Source organism: Heterocephalus glaber, unplaced genomic scaffold, assembly GCF_053883595.1.
Source record: "Heterocephalus glaber isolate CG9 unplaced genomic scaffold, H.glaber_assembly_v1.0 deba00001666, whole genome shotgun sequence".
Classification (NCBI taxonomy): domain Eukaryota; kingdom Metazoa; phylum Chordata; class Mammalia; order Rodentia; family Bathyergidae; genus Heterocephalus; species Heterocephalus glaber.
Window position 1 is genome coordinate 22266797 of NW_028258406.1, and position 23930 is coordinate 22290726.

The 23930-nt window shown below is 38.2% G+C and overlaps 1 protein-coding gene across 5 annotated transcripts in view; it reads left to right on the plus strand.

Annotated features, from left to right (window-relative positions):
• Wdfy2 (WD repeat and FYVE domain containing 2) overlaps positions 1 to 23930 on the plus strand; it is a 186046-nt gene that overhangs the window by 61729 nt on the left and 100387 nt on the right. For 4 of the 5 annotated variants that reach the window (XR_002394643.2, XM_013072017.3, XM_021257813.2 and 1 more), the window contains one exon: positions 14229 to 14296. Coding sequence is in view for 3 of the 5 variants with exons in the window: in XM_021257813.2 (XP_021113472.1) it covers positions 14229 to 14296 (68 nt within the window). In the remaining 2 variants the exon portion in view is untranslated. Of the gene's footprint in view, positions 1 to 14228; positions 14297 to 18143; positions 18240 to 23930 lie in introns of those variants that run through there. The other variant, XM_087197365.1, reaches the window with a different exon arrangement.

A 23930-nucleotide genomic window follows, 5' to 3' on the forward strand; every position in this document is an offset into this window, starting at 1 on the left:
GATTTTTTTTTTTTTTAAGTGCTTATCTTTTGTCTTAAAAGAGAGTAGGTGATTGTTCAAAATAATGTAGATCATTTAATACAGAATCTGAATTATTTTATACCATTTAGTGTTTCTCAGTAATGAGGAAAATGTAAGGAAATCTGTATAAATGCTGCAGAAATAGACATTTCCCTCCACTCTGCGGTCTTTAATTGGAATCTATATCCAATTGTCTCTTTTATCATTAACAAGTATTTGAGTAATATAAATATATTGAGAATATTTGACATGAGAAGCATAAATTTTTTCTCGCAGGATTATGTACAAATTTCTGATACTGTACAAATTTCTTAACATTTGGGCATACTGACCTTAAATGGTCAAAGTTTTTAAAGCATTCCTTATTATTCAAGGTTCTTCATTCTCTTTAGGGACACAGAATTTATCTAGAAGTAAAAAGGTGTTTCACCTGTGAGCGGTTTATTGATGTCAACAAAAGATATTAAACCAATTCAAATTGCTAAGTAGATGACAAGTATTTAGTACAACATGAACTAATATCCACTACTGTTCCTTTATTCATAATTTCTTCTGCTCTCAAGAGACTTTATATATATGTGCATCAAGAGCTTAATTTTTTATTACTTCACATGTGCAGTACATAATGATTACATTTATCATGGGGAGTTGGTGTATGTACTTAATACATCTTATTTTTCTTCTTTTTAAAAATATTATTTTATTGGTACATTTTAGGTATACAATATAATGACATTCATCATTGGAAATTTGTACCTTTACATAATCTCTCTTGGTTATTTTTCCCCCTTCTCCTGCCCTCCCTTCAATCCCTCCATCCCTCCCTGTTTACAAAGACTTTGTTTCCATTTTTTCATTTTCTTACATTAATTCCATTCCCTTCTTTCCTTTCCCCTACCCCTCCCACTTTCCATTTCCCTTTGTCTCTTTTCTTCCTATTTCACATTATCTATTACACCTTTTAGTCCTTATTAACACTTTCAGTTTCTCACACTAGAGAGAATATTTGGTATTTAAACATGTGTGTCCTATTTATTTCACTTAAGAGTATTGCCTGAATGTGCATCCATTTAGATATATATGTCTAAATTTCTCATTTTTGATGGGTGAGTAGTACTCCATATTTTACAAAAATCACATTTTCTTTACCCAGTCTCCAGTTGATGGGCAATTGGGCTGCTTCCAAGTTTTAAATACTACAAAATGTGCTGCTATGAACATGGGTGTACATATATCACAGTGGTATGATTCTTTTAATTCTTTTGGGAGGATATCCAGCAGGGGAATAGCTGGGTAAAATGGGACTTCCAGTCCTAGTCCTTTGAGGTATCTCCATACTGATTTCCACAGTGGTTGCACCAGCCTACACTCCCAGCAGCGGTGGAGCAGTGTTCCTCTTTTGCCACAGCCCCACCAGCATTTGTTATTGGTTGATTTCACGATAGCAGCCATTCTTTCTGGAGTGAGGTGGAATCTCAGCATTGTTTTCATTTGCATCTCTCGAATGACCAATGATGCTGAACATTTTTTCATATATTTATTTGCTATTTCTGCTTCTTTGAGAAATATCTGTTCGTTTCAGATGCCCATTTTTGGATTGGGTCTTTAAGTTTGGGAGGTCTGATCTTTTTAAGCTCTTTATAGATTTGAGATAGTAGGCCTTTGTCTGAGGAACAGCATGTTAAAATTTTTTCCCACGTTGTGGGTTGTCTCTTCACACTGCTGGTAGTTTCTCTTGCTGTGCAGAAGCTTTTCAATAAGAAGAGATCCCACCTGTTGATTGTTTGTGCTAGTTCATGGCCAACTGAGGTTTTGTTCATAAAACCTTTTCCTACACCGTTGTCTTCAAGAGTTCTACCTAACATCTCTTCCAGCCGATTCAGCGTTTCTGTTTTAATGTTTAGATGTTTAATCCATTTTGATTTGAGTTTAGTGCATGGTGAGAGATATAGGTCTAGTTTTAGTCTTTGGCAAGTTGAAACCCAGTTTCTCCAGCACCATTTATTAAAGAATCTATCTTTCCTCCATGAGGGTGTTTGGCTCCTTTGTCAAAGATGAGATGGCTGAGTGTGTCTGGCGTTGTTTCTGCATCTTCTAGTCTGTTCCACTGGTCCTCAAGCCTGTTTCTTTGCCAGTACCATGCTGTTTTTATCACAGTAGCTTTGTAGTAGAGTTGCAGGTTGGGGATTGTGATACCCCCTGCCATGTCTCTGTTACCTAGAATTGCTTTTGCTATTCTGGGTCTCTTCTTGCTCCAAATGAATTTTTGGATTGTTTTCTCGAGGTCTTTGAAGTATGCTGCTGGGATCTCAATTGGAATTGCATTAAATCTATATAGCAGTTTTGGAAGTATGGCCATTTTCACTATATTAATCCTTCCTACCCAGGACGAGGGGATGTCTGTCCATTTTCTGGTATCATCTTCAATCTCTCTTTTCAGAGTGCCATGGTTTTCAGAGAAGAGGTCTTTGATTTCTTTTGTTAGCATGATTCCTAGGTATTTCAGTTTTTTGGATGCTATTGTGAAAGGAATTATTTGCCCTATTTCTCTCTCAGTGAGTCTGTCATTGGTGTAGAGGAAAGCTATTGATTTTTGTGTGTTGAGCTTGTAACCAGCTACTTGACTGAATTTGGTTATTAAGTCTAGAAGACTTTTTGTGGAGTTCTTGGGGTCTTCGATACAGAGTATCATGTCATCTGCAAATAATGACAATTTGACTTCTTCATTTCCTATCTTTATTCCTTTTATTTCTTTCTCGTCTAATTGTCATGGCTAGTGTTTCCAAAACTATATTGAACAAGAGTGGTGATACTGGACATCCTTGTCTTGCTCCTGATTTTAGTGTGAAGGATTTCAGTTTTTGACCATTTAGTATGATATTGGCTGTTGGTTTTCCGTAGATGGCTTTTATCAGACTGAGGTAGAGACCGTCTATTCCAATTTTTTGTATGGTTTTTATCATAAATGCATGTTGGATTTTGTCAGATGCCTTTTCTGCGTCTATTGAGATGATCATATGGTTTTTGTCCTTGGCTCTATTGATACAGTGTATTACATTGCATATGTGAAATCATCCCTGCATCCCTGGGATGAATCCCGCTTGGTCAGGGTGTATAATCTTCTACACACTATTTACCAGTATCGTATTAAGGATTTTTGCATCTATGTTCATTAGTGAGATTGGCCTATAGTTCTCTTTTTCATTTGGGTCTTTCTCAGCTTTGGGGATCAAGGTGATGCTTGCTTCCAGGAATGAATTTGGGAGTATTGCTTTCCTTTCTGTTTCATCGAAGCATTTAAACAGTACTGGCAGTAGTTCTTCTCTAAATGTCTTGTAGAATTCAGCGGTGAAGCAATCAGGACTCGGGCTTTTCTTAGTTGGTAAGTTTTTAATTATGTTTTCAATTTCATTGATTGGTATTGGGTTGTTTAGAATTTGTAGGTCTTCTTCATTCAACTTTGGTAATTCATATGTATCTAGGAATCTGTCCACTTTTTCTATGTGTTCCATCTTATTGGTGTACAGGTTTTCAAAGTAGGTTTTGGTGATCCTCTGGATTTCTCCTGGGTCCGTTATAATTTCATCCTTTTCATTCCTAATGCATGGATCTGGGCCTTTTCTCTCCATTTTCTCATAAGGTTGGGTAAGTGTTTGTCAATTTTGTTTATTCTTTCGAAGAACCAACTCTTGGCTTCATTAATTTTTTGTATTGTTCTCTTAGTGTCCATGGCATTGATTTCTGCTCTGATCTTTATAATTTCCTCCCTTGCATAAGCTTCAGGTTTGTCCTGCTCTTCTTTTTCTAGAAGCTTGAGGTTCAGCATCAGGTTGTTTAATTGGGCTTGCTGTTTTTTCCAAATATGCATATTCACTGCTATCAATTTCTCTCATAATACTGCTTTCATTGTGTCCCATAGATTCCGATATGTTGTATTGTCATTGTCATTTAATTGAAGGAACTATCAGATTTCTTCTTTAATTTCCTCTGTGACTCATTGGTTATTCAGAAGTGTGTTGTTCAATTTCCATGTGTTTATGAAATTTTTCCAGTTTCTTTTGCTATTGATTTCCAATTTCATCACAGTATGTTCAGATTAAATACAGGGGATAACTTCAATTCCTTTGCACTTACTTAAACATGTTCTGTGAGCAAGTATATGGTCTGTTTTGGAGAATGACCCGTGTGTAGTTGAAAAGAATGTGTAGTCTGATTTTGCAGAGTGGAATACTCTGTAAACATCTGTTAATTTCATTTGTTCAAGTGTTCGTTTTAGTTCTACTCTTTCATTACTTATTTTTTTGTCTAGTTGATCTATTTGTGACAGTGGGGCTATTGAGGTCCCCCACTACTATTGTATTAGTGCTTAGATGACTTTTCATGTCTGTTAGTAGTTGTTTTATAAAGTTGGGCGCATTAGCGTTTGGTGCATATATATTTGTGATAGTCATCTCTTCTTGTGGGATTGTTCCCTTTACAAGGATGTAGTGTCCTTCTTTGTCTCTCTTCATCAGTGTTGGTTTGAAATCCACTTGATCTGCAAAGATGATAGCTATTCCTGCTTTTTTTTCGGTTCCCGTCACATGGAGTATTGTTTTCCACCCTTTAACTTTCAGTCTATGAATTTCGTTTTGAATTTAGTGTGTTTGTTGTATGCAGCATATTGTTCGATTTTGCTTCTTGACCCATTCTGTCATTCTATTTCTTTTGATTGGTGAATTGAGACCATTAACATTGATGGTTATAACTTACATGTATTGACTTATCATTGTCATGACCTTTTCTTTTTGTTAGATTCTCCCCCTTTGCGTTTAGTTTCTTCCCATGCCCGATGGATTCATTCTGGTGGGATTCCTGGGGTTATGATCCTCATTGTCTTTTCCTACGATATTGTGTAAAATATTTTGGAGTGCTGGTTTGGTATTCATGAAGTACCTAAGGTGCTCTTTCATCAACGTATCTTATTTCTCCATCCATTTTGAAAGATAATGTTGCAGGGTACGTCAGTCAGCCTGGATTGGAGGCTGTTTTCCTTTAGGGCTTGGAATTCATCACTCCAAGCTCTTCTTTCCTTGATTGAGGGCTTACATTGAAAGTCTGCTGTGATTCTGATGAGCTTTCTTTTTTTATGTGATTTGTTTCTTCTCAGTATCTGCTTGTGGAATTTTGTTCTTCTGTTGGGTTTCTGGAATCTTAACAATTATATGCCTATGTGTAGATTTTTTTTTGATCAAGGCTATTTGGAGTCCTATATGCCTCACTTATCTATATGTCAAGTTCTTTTCCCCTCCTTGGGAAGTTTTCTTCCATTACTTCTGTGAACAGCTTTTTTTTCGTCTGCCCTCTCTCCTGTTTCTTCATTGACTCCAGTCAGCCTTATGTTATTGTTCTTTGTATTGTCTAGCAGCTGCTGGATTGATTTCTCGTGGTCCCTTACAACTTTGAAGCGATATTTCTTTTTCCGGTCACTAATTGCAATTTTATCTTCTATATCTGAAATTCTGTCCTCACATTGGCTCATTCTGCTGCATAGACTTTCAATGGAGTTTTTAATCTCCTGGAAATCTGTTTGCATCTGTTTTATGGATTCCGTTTGTTTCCTATGTTGGGATTCCATCATGTTCCTCAGCTCCTCTCTATAGATTTATTAATCATGTCTTACACTATCAGCACAATCTCTGCTCTTATCTGAGAAATTACTTCTCATTTCATTTTTTCCAGATCCTCTTTTGTTGCCAGTTCAGGGAGTCCAGGTGGTTGAGTATCAGTGTTCCATCTCATTTCCCTTTGGCTTTGCTGTAGATGATCTGCAAGTCTGGTTTTTAGACTTGTTTATGTTTGTTCTCATTTCGACTGGAGGGGCCCAGTGCTGTTGGAGTCCCTGCGGCTCACCTCCTCTGCCCTGGGAGCGGTGGTAAGGCAGCCCAGAACCCCCTACCTCTGGAACAGACACTGCACTTCACCTCCTGGAAAGATTCCTGGCATTAGGCCGAAGTTCTCTGGAGCCCTAGAAGACAGCAGACAGCAGGACAGCAGCTTCCATCTGAGTGTTAGGGCATAGGTTCTCTTCTTCTTTTTCTTCATCCCCTACTCCTCCTCTCCTTGCTACTTTGACTCTTGGTCCCCTTTCCATTTGCCAAAACTCTGTTTTCATCATTTTCCTCCCTTAAGTTCTTTTTTTTTTCTCCATCCCCTTTCCCTCCACTTCTGACTCCCTCCCTCCATCTCTTGCCTAATACTTTCAAAAATAACTTATTTTGGACAATTTTAAACATATGCAGCACACAAAAATAGTGATTTATTTTTCACCTTGCTTCAATTAATACCTTTGCCAATCTTGTCTCATATACTTGCTTTCTCTTCCCCTTGTTGGGTAGGGTGCTAGGGTTTTCTTTAAATAAATTTTAGGACTAGAAAGGTAGCTCTGCTGGAGAGCACATACTTAACACACATGAGCCTCTGGGTTCAACCCCTGGGATGCAGAGTGGGGGAATTAAGCTCTACATCTTAGACTTTTTAGATGATACAGTTATTAGATGACTCAGTCTTTCATAAGGGTCAGTTCATAGAAGATAGCTTCTTCCTCTTCCTCCTCTTCCTCCTCCTCTTCCCTCCCTCCTTCTCCCCCTCCCTTTTTTCTTCCCTTTCCTCTTCCTTTTCAGACATTTTCCCTTGCTGTCCTCTTCATGGAGGAATTTATTTCTCATTCACTCTCACACTAAGCCTTTGAACTCTCTGCCTAACTAGATTAGATTCCTCACCTTTATCAGAACCTAAGTCTTTACTTCTGTATCCCAGACAACATGTGCATTAAAGTAGGTACTTGGGATCTTCAGGGTTCAACAAGGAGCTCTTAAGGTTAAAAACTTGAGTGATAGATGTTCTTAATAGTTAGTTTGGGGGATCTGCAGATTACTTGTTTTTAAGTAAGTTGCTGATGTTTAAAAATAACAAAAAGAAATTGTACTTCATTTTTTACTTGACAGTTTGATTCGTTTGATCCAGAACATCTTTCAGAATGTCTGTTTTGACACCCTAATGGAAATCAATGAGATTTTAAAATTTTCGGTTTCTTAAAAAAGTTATCTGATGTTGTGATGCCTTTTCTTGTTTTAAATATATGGGTCAACAGCATGTTTTGGAAATGTGACTCCAGATTACAAAGGTTACAGCCACTTTGTGCTCCTTCCCCTTCCTTCACTTCCTTCTTAGAGATGTATAGGGACTGGGCTCTCCCTCTCTTCTTCCTTGGGGCCATGTACTCTAACATGTTGAGTACTATACTAGGTTCTAACTTTTTTCTCCCTAATCTAAGTTATTCACTCTTGTCAAACAGTCTTTTGAAAACATCCTTTTTTATTATGTAACCCATTCAGACGTGGTTCAGAAACTCTCCTTTGTTCTTCTTTCATAGGATGTTGATTCTAATTCTAATTCCTCTAAACCCTAAGTTTCAGTTGAGTTTGAATGCTGGGTAGGTACCCTGCTGGCCTACCCTACTGTAGTGGACAAGTGAATTCTTTTCAGAATTCTCAGCCAGGATGCCTTTTGCAGACCAGCTCCAGGGCCAGCCATTATGTCTGCAGCTGTTTTTATTTGTTTTGGTTTTGTTTTTGTTTTTGTTTCTATTTTGCAGTACTAAGGATCAAACTCAAGGTCTCATACATGCTAGACAAGCTCTCTCCTATTGAGCTATATTCCCAACCCCATAGCTGTCTTCTAATTATGTCTTTGTCAATTCTATAAAAATAGAGAAATAGACTTTCTGCTGGGGTTTTTTGTTTGTTTTTGGGGTTTTTTTTTTAAGTAGGGATCAAACTTGGGACCTTGCGCGTGCATGGCAGGTGGAATGTTTTCTGTTTTTTAAAAAAAATAATTTTATAATGGCAAATATGAAACAAAATAGTATTTTAGGCATTTTAAGTATATGGTTCAGTGACTTTAAGTATATTCACAAAAATGTACAACCACCACTACTGTCCACTTTCAGAATTTTTTCTTCATCTCAAAAAGAGACTCTGTACCCATTAAACAATCCCCCCCGCCCCCCATTTCTGCTGTGGTTTTGAGGTGAGGTGATTGACTACCCTGGAAGGAGAGCAGTTAGTCCACCTGCAAATTCAGAGCAGAAGCAGCCAGGGGTAGCCACTGAGTCACTGCTCTGTCTGTTTACTGCTCTGTGAATTCCCTCCTGAGCATCTGTCCTATGCCTGCCCTATTCCTGCCTCTGTAGCAGGCTATAGGAATAATATTTATTATTATTTAAATATACATTATTTCTCTAATGATATCATCCAAATTCTTCCTACTTGATGATACTGACAAGCACTCACATACTGTTGAATTGCTTAGGCTGACAGTATGAGGTTTAGACTCACAGTTCTTTTTGCCTGTGAGGAATGCTGGCTGAGGAGCAGGTGGCATTGCCAATGGGAACAGCCAGGATCCTGTCAGCCTCTAATCCTCTGGTACATTGCTTCTAGTGATTCTTCCATGTTCCTCCCTACCCCCTTTGCACTGAGAATGTGCTCATTTTTCTCCTTTATTTCCTGTTCCCTTTCTTTTATATATTTATTGGACCTTTTTTAAAAGCATCTCCTCTGTGCTAAGTACTAGATGTTATGAAAATGTAAATATTGAAGATATTGTTACGAATAAAAGATAAAAAACATTCAAAGATCAAAATTTGAAAAGTCCTCAAAGTATTCATTGTCTCATGGGAAGATGGACTTGATAACTAGTGTTAACAGCTAACTTGATGTGTCCTAATACGGATTTGTGCCAGGTACAGTGTGATCCTGGAGCTTAGTTTTGCCCGAGGACTCTTGGAGGCCCCACAGGGAGTGATTTGATTTTTGAATAAGGAAGAGATATGCACATAACTTTGATGAGAGGGAGAGAGTCTGGGAAGTCAAAAGCCCACAGCTCTACAGGATAGGAAGCTGTGCTTAACCACTAAAAGTTAAATTACAACTCAAGAAACAAAATGTATAAAAATAAGTCCACAATGCGAGAACACTGTTCACAGACACAGAATAGTGCTTATGCTAATAAAACTGCTCAGAACTAAAGGCCTTTTGAGGACTTCTTTCTCTTTTTGTATTTGTAATGTCTGACATTATATTCATTGTATATGAGTCTATTCAACCTCATTTTGAAACTCTTGTCTGTCCATTAAGAATACCTGAAAATAATGTCACTTGATTGCGATTTTGTAAATTCTGAGTTGTAAAGGTTTTCACAGGCTTTGGATTTAGAGGCAACTCTAAGAGACCTTGCCTCAAGAAAAATCGGGGGTGGGGCAGTAGGGGTCAGATGTAGCTTAGTGGTAGAGTACTTGCCTAGCATGCATGAAACTGAGGGTTCAGTCCTCTGGACTGAAAAGAGAAAAGAAGGCAGAGAGGGAGAGAAGGAGGGAGAGGGAGAAAGAGGAACAGAGAGAGAGAGAGCCCACAAGCAAGCCAGCTGGTTAAAATGCAGAGGGGAGATTGCTGACATAAGCACACCTGGCTAGATGGCTGTCATAAGCACACCTAGCCAAGTGCACATGACTGAAAATGACCAAAGGGGTTGTAAATGTTTTTACAGCAGGAATACTATTAAAAGCCCAAGGAGTTGAGATAGAACAGACACACCTCTTTTCCAGCTGCTGTTTATGGGATTACTATAACTTTGAGAAGAAAAAAACCCAGGTGTCTGTGATTCAGCGAAGTTGTTTTTGTCTGTTGTAGCAGGGACTAATTTGAACAATTGAAGGGAGCTGTGAGTAGAGGCTGGACCCACCCAGCTTGAGCCCCTGTAGTTTAAACCCCTGGCTGTCATTGTGCTGGCAGTTTATACATAGCAGTTCTGTCAATCCATGGAGAAACCCTAGCTACCAAAGGCACACAGGGAATTGTAGAAGACTGGGTTTCACTTACGTACTAAAAGTGATCTGAATGCATTTATTGAGAACAATGCAGTAATCAGAGAAATCTAGTAATAGAAATAAGCTTGGGGGGATAATCAAGTATTTTTTTCTAAGAATCCCTGCAGCATTCTCTGCATTAGAAGCACCTTCTCCCCTTCAAACCAGTCACTGTTAAAAACTACCCAGAAAACCCGCGTTGACGACACCCTGTTGTACAAACTTTTTCTGTTAGTTTGCAGATTGCTGGGGGCTGGTTCCTTTTGTTTATATTATTGTTACTGTGTGTAATTTATTAGAGAAGTATTCCCTAGAAATTCATCTTCCAAACAGTGGGATTCACCGTACCCCTCACCCCAAGTTACTTCATTGGTGGCAAAAATAACAATTGTCCCTTGAGAAATGAAGCTCATCACTATGGTAACTAATGAAGGTTGCATCATTCTAGGGCACATTTTTAAAAGCCTGGATTTCAACATGGATAGATGCTCTGTCTTATTTTACTCAGTAGCTTAGCAACCTGTGGTATAGTGTTTGTCGCCATCCCCCACCTTCTCTTTTCTCCCAGGAAAGTGACCTACATAGATAGTATTTTATTGTAGGCACATTTTCACAATGAATTTGGTTCAGTTCTTAGGTATATTTATGATAATGACCTTACTTTCTGTACCCCAAACCAGGACACATTCTGCCTCTGGATGGAGAAGGACTGTTATGTCTCTTTGGCCCACTATATGGCCTCTCTACACCCCTTGACTATTGATGCTGTTCAAGGGTTTGCTGCTGGCCTGCATTTCTTCTTATTCACTAATATCTACTATTTAAGTGCTGTGTTTCCCAAATCTTAATTTTCAGCTCAGATCTCTTTCCTGAACTCCAGGTAGGTAGTTCATTCCACAACAGCCTTGAGTAGATTGTCCTCAGATTCGCATATTCAAGAATGAATTCCACATGCCTTTTACCAGAATCACTTGTTGGTGAATTGTACCACCTTGCACATCACATCCAATCAGTGTCCAAGCCTCATATTTAACTTTTTGAATGCTCCAAAATTTGCTAACATTTTTAGGGCCTCTTTTTTCTTTTTTGTACTGGGGATTGAACCCAGAACTTCCTGCATGTTGGGTATTGAGCTATATCCTCAGTCCTCTTGCCATTTTTGCCTGGGTTTAGAGGCCACATCCTCCAAACCCATTACTCCAGAGTAACCAGGCCTTTCCTGTCTCTACACAAATAAATAAACAAATATGATTTTGTGATTGGCTCTTTAATTATCAGTGGCTCCCATTGCCTTCAAAGCAAAATCCATGCTCTTCTGCACAGCCCAAAAGGCCCCCAGTGGCCTTTGCGTGCTCCTTTGACCAGGTCTGTTTCTCACTATGGCTACTTGTTCTTTCCTCTCCCCTAGTGGTCCACCAACAAGAACATGCTCCCATCCCTGCTTCACCTTCTGCGGTTCATCCTGAATTTCTAGTCTCTCTTCTCTAAAATGCCTTCTCAGGAGCTGGGGATTTACCTCTGGTTCCGCTGCCTGCTTTGCAAGCACAAGGCCCCGAGTTTGATCCCCGGTACCAAAAAAAAAAAAAGCTTTCTCTGGCACTGCCTAAATCTAGACTCCATACTTGGTCCAGTACTGCCTAATTCCAACCCTGTTGAGTTTCTAAGAACGTGGGGCTTTGTATGTTGAATAGACACTCACCTGCATTTCAGCAGGTATGCGTGCATCTTCCCCAATACACTAACCTCTACTGGCTCAAATTTTTTTTGGTTTTTGTTTGTTTGTTTGTTTTTTGAGATAGAGTCGTGTTGAATTCAATATGTAGTCTAGGCTGGCCTTGAACTTGTGGCAGTCCTTCTGCCTCAGCCTCTTGAGTGCTGGGATTATAGGCGTTCTCTTTCCCCCCTCTCACCCCCCCATCAAATCCAGGGTCTTTCACAAACTAAGCACAAGCTGAGGTGCACCTTCGGCCACAGTTATTTTGTGGAAATTTTTTCAAGGAAAAGATTTTCTGTTACTATTAAAAGTTCATGTGCAGGTACAAATTCCCTATGAATGTTATCATTATGTATATCTAAAATGCACCAATAAATATTTTGCTTTTTAAAAAAAGCTTTTTGTGTTACGCCTTTTAAATACAATTTTCAAAAAATTTCAAATTTCTAAATGTTTCGTTGTAAATTTACATTTATTTAGGGAATTCCTAGCTATCCAAATGGTACTTTTTATCTCTAGGATGCACTATCTTTTTTTTCTTTCATAAACTGCTGCAGTATCACAGGAGGTAAAATAACATTTTTATGTAATTTTATTTTTCGATGTAAACATTTATCAGGTGCCCCTAATGCAAATTGGTTTAGAAGGTTTGTATTCAGTGAGGATTAAATGTATATATTAAGATGTTTTGGCAGCTGTTCTTTCTTTAGAAGTGCCTGTTGTGTTTCTGTTCCCAGTAGAAATACTACTAGGTTTTGTTTGCTGATCTTGTACCTTGTAATTTTGCTCAATTTATTTCTTAGTTTTAGTAGGGCTTTTTTGGGTATGCTCATGTGAATTACTTTAGGATTTTCCATATAGTAGAATTATGTCATCTACAGACAGAAGTAGTTTTACTTCTTCCTTTCCAACCTGGATGCTTTTTATTATTTGTCTGCTTACCCTGGCTAGGACTTCCAACAATGTTGGATCACAGTGGTGAAAGTGACCATTCTTGTGTCTGATTTTTAGGGGTAATGTTTTTATAACCACTAGCATTACTTCACTACTTGGGGTTGTGCACAGATAGTGGCATTTCTTTATTGTGTATGTAGTTGATCTAGTGTTTCTCTTCTGGAGTGGTACCTAGGTACTAATCATTGTTACCAGAAGGCACACGTACCAAAAACTATAGGTATCAAACCAGTTATTTTGAGTGGAAAGGGTAGTAAGCCAAGAGGCAGTTATACAAGTTCTAGCTTGTGTATCATGTCAGGTATTAAACAAATGACTAGCACTGGACAGATTTTTTGAATCAAAATGCATGGAGTTCCAAATTCAGCGAATTTTATTTTACTTATTTATTTATTTTTTGGTACCGGGATCAAACTCGGGACCTTGCGATTGTGAGGCAGGCTGCAGCATGCACCATTGAGCTAAATCCCTGCCAAATTCAGCAAATTTTAAAGCATTCAAGTAACAAAGTATGACTGTGTTTATAAGAAACTCGCTGATTAGGGCCGGGGATTTAGCTCAGTGGTTTTGCCCGCCTGCTGCGCAAGCTCAAGGACCCGAGTTCCCGAGTTAGTTCGATCCCTGGTACCAAAAAAAAAGAAAAAAGAAAAAAGAAACGCACTGATTAGATAGGGGAAGGATCCAACACAATTTAAAGCTGATGACTTAGTTTTTTTAGGTATCCAACCCTCTGAGATAAGTGCTCAGCCTGGATCTGCGTTTTACTCCAAGGGTGGCTTAAGGATGTGGGACAAGGTGTGTGATCTCTATGATCTCCTGGTTGTGGGAAACTTGATTGTTTCCTTTAATTTGATGTGGATTATTTCCTCTGGTCTCTAGAGTAATGTTCCTTAGCCTGCTTGATATGTTTGCCTTGCTGGTACATGCTGCAGATGGCATGGCCAGTGTAACTCATGGTTGGCCCTTCTGGATGGTTAGAAACTGCTGTGGGTCCCCAGCTAGTTCAGTGTCTTTGGCTTCTATTCTCTTTCTGTTGGGTGCCTTGTCTGTATTCAGCCTGCTGGCCTGGCACTTCATCCTTTGCTTCAGGAATACCTGTTCCACAGGGGTCCCCTGGCCAGTCCACTAAATCAGAAGATCTGATTCTCAGAGCTTACCATTGCCTGATCATGTTAGGAAAAACTGTCCCTTAGGATAGGTGTCTGGCTTGTATGATTATGCTCTTACTGTGTAATTCCCTTAGGGTTAGATGCCACTTACTAGTTTATTTGATCTTACTTTATTAGTAAGATCTAGTGGTTCCTCAGGAAACTACTAGCAGATAAGAGCAATGATCATACACTTGGAAATGCAAAACAACAATAAAAATAATTTTCTAATGCTGTCACAATTAGATGTGTGTATACGTACACACACACGAGGAAGATATGCACTTCTAAGTACAAAAGCTTTAAATTTAAGGACTAGGATTTTTAGAGAGGTATATGTAGTAGCTATGTATGATGAAGCTACATAACTATTATATGTAGTTAAGGTACAATATATATACAATGTTAAGTTTGTTTTATATATCTCACTATTCTTCCATGACTAAAATACTGTGTTTCATGCACGTATTTTCTTCTGTTGTAGGACAGTTCGTGTTTGGTTAAAGAGAGACAGCGGACAGTATTGGCCAAGCATATACCATGCAATGCCCTGTAAGTATCTAGGTCTCTGTCCTGCAAACCAGACCTCTATTCCAATTCCGCTTCCTTCTCAGATTGCCTTCTCTCTGTTTTCTTCTTGAGTAGGAAGGTTTAAAGGTGGGGAATCTTATTATAATGACAAGTGCCATTTTAAATCATTTTATATTTTCTAAGGGTTTCTATTTAAAATAAAATTGTTCTGAAATTGACTGTGTATTCATAGTTTCTGAATAAAATTAATGAAAAAGGACTATAGCACATAGGCTGTCTGATTGCAACAGTCTTCTTGTTCTCAACTTTTTGTTTAACTATTTTGGAAAATATGTCTTTAGACAATTCAAAATTTTGCCCATTTTGTAAATATGTCTTTGTATTATTGATATAGCATTTATTCAAGTTAGGACATTCAGCATTGGACATTCAGTTTTCAAAAGAATTTGCTTAGCATTAAAACATTGTAATTAGAAGTAGATCTTATTTCCCCAAGATCTTATTGGAGAAATATGTCCTTGCACTCACTGATAGATAATGAATCATCCAAATATACTGGAAAGAAAAAAAAAGACAGGAGTGTTTCTTAAACTGTCTCCTGGCAGAAGTTTCTTTAAAGGTGAGTAACTCTTCCCTCAAATTAGGAAATTTCTTGTTAGTCTAGTGTTTTATCTTTAAAATTAAGTCTTATTCCATGTTTATTTTAGTGTAAAATTGTTTAAATTCATTATCAGTTATATTAAACATTTTTTCCTTCCTTCCCTTCAAATCTTAATTAAAATTGGCACTCTTAGGGCTGGGGATTTAGCTCAGTGGCACCGCACTTGCCTCGTAAGCTCAAGGTCCTAAGTTCGATCCCTGGTACCAAAAAAAAAAAAAAAAATTCAGCACTCTAGACAAACCTTCTAGGTTTGTTGTTTGGGTTTATTCCCTCTGGTTTGCTACGTATGTATACCTCATCTCTTAGTATAAATATCCCAGTATCAGAAGCACATGCCACTATATATAGCCCAGATAAATTAATGCTGAATTATAGATGTGATTAAGTTTGTGCCTCTGGCAGAAGAATACTGTAATAATAATTTTGCCTGTTTATAAACAAATGAATTATTAAGGATGTAATGGTTTTCAATGATTTTCAAATTATCTTTGGGGCTTTGCATGGTTTTAGAATTTTGTAGTAAATAGATGATAACCACAAAGTTGAAGCAAATCTTCACTCCGTTTTCTGTAAAGAAGAATCTTCTTGGAATTTTGACTACTATATTTCCCTTTTACTATTGTGCTTCCATTGTAGTCCATTATAGGATTTAGGCCCAACATTACAGGTCTAAAAAGAAATGTGATCTTGTTAAGCCATGGCAGTGATGATAATGTAGGAAAAAGGAAAGGGAAAGAATTCTCTGATTTTTCCCCCTAATTTTTAAGTGATGTTTCCTGGCTTTTCCTTTATTTGCTTCTTCATCAAATTTGACACAGTATCTAACAGGAGAGAACAGGAAGGGCTATCACCCAGCAAGTTGAAGTTGGCCCCAGAGACCTGTAGCTCGCAGACAGAGAAGCAAGGTGAAATGGTGGGGACTGAGGGTTGGCAGGTAAGGAGCCTTCTTGTGGTGAGCATTAATAGGAACCTCATGAAGGCACAGGGCCCTAAGCAATTGTTTACCCTTCCTTTTCCCTACACATACACACATATACATTTTGATATCACTCTTTAACGCTCTCTTTATTTGGTTAGCACCAAGAATATGGAGAAGCCTCTTGTTGCAGTTTCATCAATTAGACTCTACATAAGAATGACTAAAAGTTATTGTCATTCCTACACCTGACATAGATAATCAATAAATATTTACAGAAGGGTTGAGTTTAATAAATGTAATTTCCCTGGAGAACATCATCATCCATTTTCCTAATGATCAAACATGAGGTCTGAGAAAAAGGATCCTCTAACTTATGTGTGTATTTGCCTATGACATAACACTAAAGCTAGTTTAAGAAGGACTGTTTTACAATTCAAAACATTGTCTGTGGTCCAGCATAATCAGCATCACCTAAGAAATGATTAGAGCTGCACTAGGGTTCCACCCCAGGACCACTGAATCCGAACCTGCATTTCAGTAAAATCTCTAGATGATTTGAATATAAACTTTGAGAAGGTTTGCCTTGTAACATTATAGCCAACATGCTGTTGATCTATATATACATGTTTAAATGAACCCAGGTATAGCCTCATGTACATGTAGTATTGATTTTAAATATCTAGATGTAAGTTTACATGTTAGTGAAGCAAACATTTGCTGGCACACTTACTGTATACATGCCACTGATGTGGGTGCCAGAGATCTGCAGGTGAACAGGGTACATATGTGGTCAAGATGATTTCTATAAATTTCAGTGTTGGGTATGTCCACTGATGGTGCACAGGTAAAAGAAAAAAAAGACTATTCTTCGTAGTTGCTCAGAAATTAGTTTTTATATTCCTAGGAATCTTATATATTGACATGACATAGTGACTACTAACCTCTGAACAAGAATCTAACCTTTGTTTAACCTGAGAGGCATAATATTATTGCAGAAGAAAGTAAACTACCCTTTGATCAATTAGAGAACCTGAAATAGATTTGAGTTTCCAGGGGATTGTTGTGCAGTCTTTTTTGCTGAGAAGATTTTGTTAAGAGGTTACTTACCATTCTTAAATAATAGTTGCATGTATTATAAAACAAGTAAAAAGGAAAGTGTATAAATCCAGAGGTTATAAAATGGTCAGCACAAGGCAGATATAACCATATTGTGTGTTTACACTAGTAAATAGTAATATTCCAAATATAGAAGAAAATATTCTGAGCATTTGAAATATGGCTTACTTTGTCCACTAAAATACCCCTACCTCCTTTTAAGGTCCTGGGGATTGAACCCAAGGCTTTTGGACTGAGCTACTTCTTCAGCCCTTTTTATTTTGAGGCAAGGTCTCACTAACTCAGTAAACTGCCCAAGCTGGGCTTTAATTTGTGATCCTCCTATCTCAGCCTCCCAGAGTACTTTACTAGGATTATAGGTGTATGGCAACATTTGCAGTTTAAAATACCTTTTAAATATAGTATTTGTCATGTTCTCAGCAGAAGAGTAGATGTTTGGTAACTTTGAGAAGAGTTTGAAGTGTAATGGAGGGAAGAGAGCTGGAGGCATTGTGTAAGAAAGAATTAGTGAAAGTTGAGTTTGACAACTGACTGCAGTCAGCATGAAAGGCAGGGTGTGAAGAAGCTGAGTAACCTGAGGGGAGTGGCAAACAAGAGAAAGCAGACACTTCTTGATAAACACTAGCACTTTAGAAAGTCTTCACCCTTCATCTTTGTGAACATCTCCTTCCCCTAGAGAAAAGAAGCCAGGAAAAACCAGGTGTGCCTGGTTAAGGCTGTTTGCCACTGGGCCAGTACGGTTTTCACAAGAATTTAGCATTTGGTCTACAAGGTGCTAGTTTCAGCCTAGAATGTTGTTCTCGTTGAACTGGGTGTATATAAACCCAAAAGTTGGGAGGCTCCAACTGTGTGAATGGATGGACAGTGAAAGCTGATTTGCTGGAAAGGAAGGATGAACCAGCAGAGCACATCTCCCCTCCCCAGGAAGGGAAAGCCCAGGCAGTGAGGCCTGAAGGTTTTCCTCTTCATAATCTCCCTTCTACTCCCACCCCAAGCCAGCCTTTGAGTTTGAGAGAGACTCCCCTGTCCTACTGGATATCCCCATTTGCTTAAGTTGGCACAAATAGCTTTCCTTTAGTTGTAGCTGCAAATGTTTGACTAAGGCCAGCCTTGCTTGTGTAACTCCTTATTCCCATCTGCTAATTTCTTCTGCTTCTCTGTGATTTTAACAGAGAAAGGACTGAGCCATGGCCTTGTTGGTGCCACTTTGGTGTTGAGCTGAAGAGAGTCTGGGAAAAGTGACAGCATATAAAGAAGGAAAGCAGAAAGTAATATTTTATCCTCTTTATTTTCTTTATACAGTTTGTCCAACAAATGTTGAATATTTCTTTCATAGCCACAGTTTGCAATGGACTAAGAATATAGTTAAGTATGGTAGTCAGTCCTCATCTTCATGGTGCTCACAATCTGGTGGGGAAGGCAGAGTTATGACAGGGGAAATAAGCATGATGGGGACATGGTAACAAAGGCTTCTGAAGAAAGTCCATTTTAAACCCTGTTCTCTGAAGCTTTTGTTTTGATTTTGTTATGGTGCTGGGGATCGAACCCAAGGTCTTGTTCAGCACATGTTCTACCACAGAGCTACACTCTGAACCCCTGTAGAGTGAATTTGGTGTGACTGCTGACTTACGTTGTAGTTTCTTATAAGCTAGGGGATTTTATGGACAAGTGAAAAATCAGAACATCTCCTTATCAAATATCCTTTCAAAACAAAATATTCTCTTGGTGTATCCAATGTAGTTGATGCTGCATAATTGCCTATGACAGTATCGGTTTACAGTCTGCCCACCTGCAACCCTGCCTTAGTTTCTAAACTGTAGAGAGGCCTTCCTCAGAATACTGAGTTGAGATTTCAGTTGCAGCAATAAATATGATTATTTGTTCTAGGCTTCTTACAGATATTATTTCAACCACCATATTTGCATCACACTCCAGAGAAAAAGCATGTTAAAGCACAGCCATTCCTATTTTCATGGTTGAGGTACTTTAGATTTACTAACTAGGTTTGCCACTACTGGAGTCAAACAAAAGAGAGGCGGGGAGGAATCTTGAGGGTAAAACCAGGGTGGCAGATGGTGGAGATTATTCTTACTCTATCTGAGGATTGGGTATCATGGCTGGGCTTTTATTGCCAACTTCTCCCCTGTGTATGGAGAACTAATAAGTCACCTTGGCTGCCAAAGATGTAGCGAATAGGAGGCTGGAGGAAGTGAGCCTCAGGCTGGGGCATGTTAGAGAACTGGAAAACCACTGTGGGCTCTATTGTTGTCAGACTAGGCTAGGTGGGTGGAATTTACTTTGGCTCCTAAGTGTTTATGAATTTGTCCCCAAAGCAAAACAGAAGACATTTTTTCAAAAGCAGTTACAGATAAATAGCCATACCAAACATAGCAATATGATGACTTTTTGTTACCTGTGCAGCTGTCTGCCTTGGTGTGATGGGATGAAGAGTCCAGTCTGAAATTACAGTCAGGCCCCTCAGCTCTCACCAAGTACAGCCCTTTGACTGTCTGCTCAGCTAATGTGTAGGATGTAAGAATTTGAGTCTTCACTGACACACCTAATTTTGAACTGCCTGCTTCCCAGTTTTTATCAAAAGCTTGGTTGGCAGAAAGACTGTTTGTGGTGGATAGTATGAATATCCATCTGAATTCTGAGTTTTTCCACATTTTGTTAGCCCTCTGCAGTAACACCTTCCTTCACTGTGCCCTCAGTTTATACTGACATGTAATCAACATGAAATACTGTTTTTAAAGTAATTATGTCTGTCATAGTACAGGGCACCCCTTCATCTGAAGAAGCACTGAGGGAGCATATTTTTCAGATATGAGGGCCAGCAACCTTATGGTTTCTTTAAGGCAGGACTGCCTGACTTGTGTGCCGCAATGCACTAGTGTGGTCCCAAGTAATTAGAGGTCTCCTGAGCACTTATCCTTCTATTTTGATGGAAGGGTGTGGTGTAGAAAACAAGATGAAGGGGAAGGGGTTAGTCTGTTCCATTTATTCAAGTGACTATATAGATAAAATTTGCTACATGTATCATGGGGGCAAAAAATGGTGGGAGCAATAATAGCTCTAAGGACCTAATACTTGGTCCTTATGGATAATGTGAAACATGGAATTTTCATGATTTCTAACAAATCTTTAGTTTAATTTTCATTTTGTTCTTTTATGTATTTTCCTTAATCATGACTTTTTTTTTTTTGCTTATTTCTATTGTTTCATTTTATTATACATGCTTTTTTAGGCCATTTCAAAGTCTTTGTGAAATAAAGTGAGGAATACATTAAATGAATCATTTTAGTTAACATGAATACAGAGATGAAATTTGAACATGCTATAGTCTGTTGCTTACATTAAGTTCACCCCCTTTTCCCATGCATTGCTTTCGACTGAAGTATTTGAAATCATTTGTGGGTTTGAACCTATGTTTAGGTTCTAGGGCAGTTGGAATTTTATTTTCATTTTTGCTGCCAATTTGTTGAGTCGCTTTGGGCAAGTCTGCCTACATTTGCTCTGCTTTGAAGCCCAAAAGATAAACCATTTTCCTTATTCTCAGATTTGTAAAATATTTTGATTATTAGATATATCCAATAATTTTGTATACAACACTTTCATGGTCTTTGTGTTTAATAATACATGCAGCCTTTCTTGACATTATCCCAGAGTTATTAGGAAGAGTTGAATGTTTCTGAGCTTGTGGCCAGATTGGTCTCCATTTCTTATTTGTTGGGGCTATTCTGAAGGGAATAGTTAACTTAAATTGAGGAAATTAAATTGAAAATAAAGTTAATTAATATGTTCATATGCTTTCTATCTGGAACAGAAATGAGTTATTTTGTATATAAGTTGCAAATATGAATTTTTCCATTGGTAAGGGCAACTTTTGATAATTCAGAACAATAGAGAGGGTTCCTCTTCTTTTTTTGTGTGTGTGTATTAAATTCTTTTATTGGTACATTGTAGGTATACAACACAATTACATTTCTCATTGGGAATTGTACCTTTACATAATCCATCTTGGTTCTTATTTTTTCTCCATTCCTAGCCCTCCCTTCACGCCCTCCACCCTTCCCTATTTACAAAGACTTTATTTCCATTTTTTCCATTTCTCAGCATTTTTCCTTTCCCTTCTTTCCTTTCCCCTGCCCCTCCCACTACCCCTACCCCTTTGGACCTTTTCTTCCTATTTTGCATTATCGATTATTCATTCTAATCATTGGTACACTGTAGGTATACAATATAATGACATTCATCATTGGAAATTTGCACCTTTACATAGTCTCTCTTGGTTCTTATTTTTCACCCTTGCCCAGCCCTCCTTTCAACCCCTCCAGTCCTCCCTATTTACAAAGATTTTGTTCCTATTTTTCCATTTTCTCATATTAATCCCATTCCCTTCTATCCTTTCCCCAGCCCTCCCACTTCCTTCCCCTTTGCCCCTTTTCTTCCTATTTCACATTACCTATTATACATTTAGTCCTTATTTACACTTTCAGTTTCTCACACCAGAGAAACTATTCGGTATTTATTCATGTGTGTCCTATTTATTTCACTTAAGGGTATCGCCTCAATGTGCATCCACTTAGCTATAAATGTCTCTAATTTCTCATTTTTTTATGGCTGAGTAGTACTCCATTTTATTAAAAAACCACATTTTCTTTATCCAGTCTCCAGTTGATGGGCATTTGGGCTGTTTCCAAGTTTTAGCTATTACAAACTGTGCTGCTGTGAACATGGGCACACATATATCACTGTGGTATGATTCTTTTAATTCTTTGGGGAAGATCCCCAGCAGTGGAATAGTGGGGTCAAATGAGACTTCCAGTCCTAGTTCTTCGAGGTATCTCCATACTGATTTCCATAGTGGTTGCATCAGTCTACACTCCCACCAGCAGTGGAGCACGGTTCCTCTTTCTCCACATCCCCGCCAACATTTGTTGTTGGTTGATTTCGTGATAGCAACCATTCTTTCTGGACTGAAGTGGAATCTCAGCATTGTTTTCATTTGCATCTCTTGAATGACCAGTGATGTTGAACATTTTTTCATGTATTTATTTGCTATTTCTACTTCTTTATCTGAGAAATATCTGTTCATTTCAGATGCCCATTTTTGGATTGGGTCTTTAAATTTGGGAGGTCTGAACTTTTTAAGCTCTTTATAGATTTCTAGATAGTAGACCCTTGTCTGAGGAACAGCAGGTAAAAATTTTTTCCCACATTGTGGGTCTTCTCTTCACTCTGTTGGTGGATTCTCTTGCTGTGCAGAAGCTTTTTAGTAAGAAGAGATCCCATTTGTTGATTGTTTGTGCTAGTTCACGGGCAACTGAGGTTTTGTTCATAAAATCTTTTCCTATACCGTTGTCTTCAAGAGTTCTACCTAACATCTCTTCCAGCCGATTCAGCGTTTCTGTGTTAATGTTTAGATGTTTAATCCATTTTGATTTGAGTTTAGTGCATGGTGAGAGATATAGGTCTAGTTTTAGTCTTTGGCAAGTTGAAACCCAGTTTCTCCAGCACCATTTATTAAAGAATCTATCTTTCCTCCATGAGGGTGTTTGGCTCCTTTGTCAAAGATGAGATGGCTGAGTGTGTCTGGCGTTGTTTCTGCATCTTCTAATCTGTTCCACTGGTCCTCAAGCCCGTTTCTTTGCCAGTACCATGCTGTTTTTATCACAGTAGCTTTGTAGTAGAGTTGCAGGTTGGGGATTGTGATACCCCCTGCCATGTCTCTGTTACCTAGAATTGCTTTTGCTATTCTGGGTCTCTTCTTGCTCCAAATGAATTTTTGGATTGTTTTCTCGAGGTCTTTGAAGTATGCTGCTGGGATCTCAATTGGAATTGCATTAAATCTATATAGCAGTTTTGGAAGTATGGCCATTTTCACTATATTAATCCTTCCTACCCAGGACGAGGGGATGTCTGTCCATTTTCTGATATCATCTTCAATCTCTCTTTTCAGAATGCCATGGTTTTCAGAGAAGAGGTCTTTGATTTCTTTTGTTAGCATGATTCCTAGGTATTTCAGTTTTTTGGATGCTATTGTGAAAGGAATTATTTGCCCTATTTCTCTCTCAGTGAGTCTGTCATTGGTGTAGAGGAAAGCTATTGATTTTTGTGTGTTGAGCTTGTAACCAGCTACTTGACTGAATTTGGTTATTAAGTCTAGAAGACTTTTTGTGGAGTTCTTGGGGTCTTCGATACAGAGTATCATGTCATCTGCCAATAATGACAATTTGACTTCTTCATTTCCTATCTTTATTCCTTTTATTTCTTTCTCTTGTCTAATTGCTGTGGTTAATGTTTCCAGAAATATATTGAACAAGAGTGGTGATAGTGGACATCCTTGTCTTGTTCCTGATTTTAGTGTGAAGGATTTCAGTTTTTGACCATTTAGTATGATATTGGCTGTTGGGTTTTCATAGATGGCTTCTATCAGTTTGAGGTAGAGACCATCTATTCCAATTTTTTGTAGGGTTTTTATCATAAATGCATGTTGGATTTTGTCAAATGCTTTTTCTGCGTCTATGGAGATAATCATATGGTTTTTGTCCTTGGCTCTATTGATACAGTGTATTACATTAATTGATTTGCATATATTGAACCATCCCTGCATCCCTGGGATGAATCCCACTTGATCAGGGTGTATGATCTTCTTGATGATCTTCTGCATTCTGTTTGCCAGTGTCTTATTAAGGATTTTTGCATCTATGTTCATTAATGAGATTGGCCTATAGTTCTCTTTTTCATTTGGGTCTTTCTCTGCTTTGGGGATCAAGGTGATGCTTGCTTCCAGGAATGAATTTGGGAGTATTGCTTCCCTTTCAATTTCATTGAAGAGTTTAAACAGTAGTGGCAGCAGTTCCTCTCTAAATGTCTTGTAGAATTCAGCAGTGAAGCCACCAGGGCCCGTGCTTTTCTTAGTTGATAAGATTTTAATTACATTTTCAATTTCATTG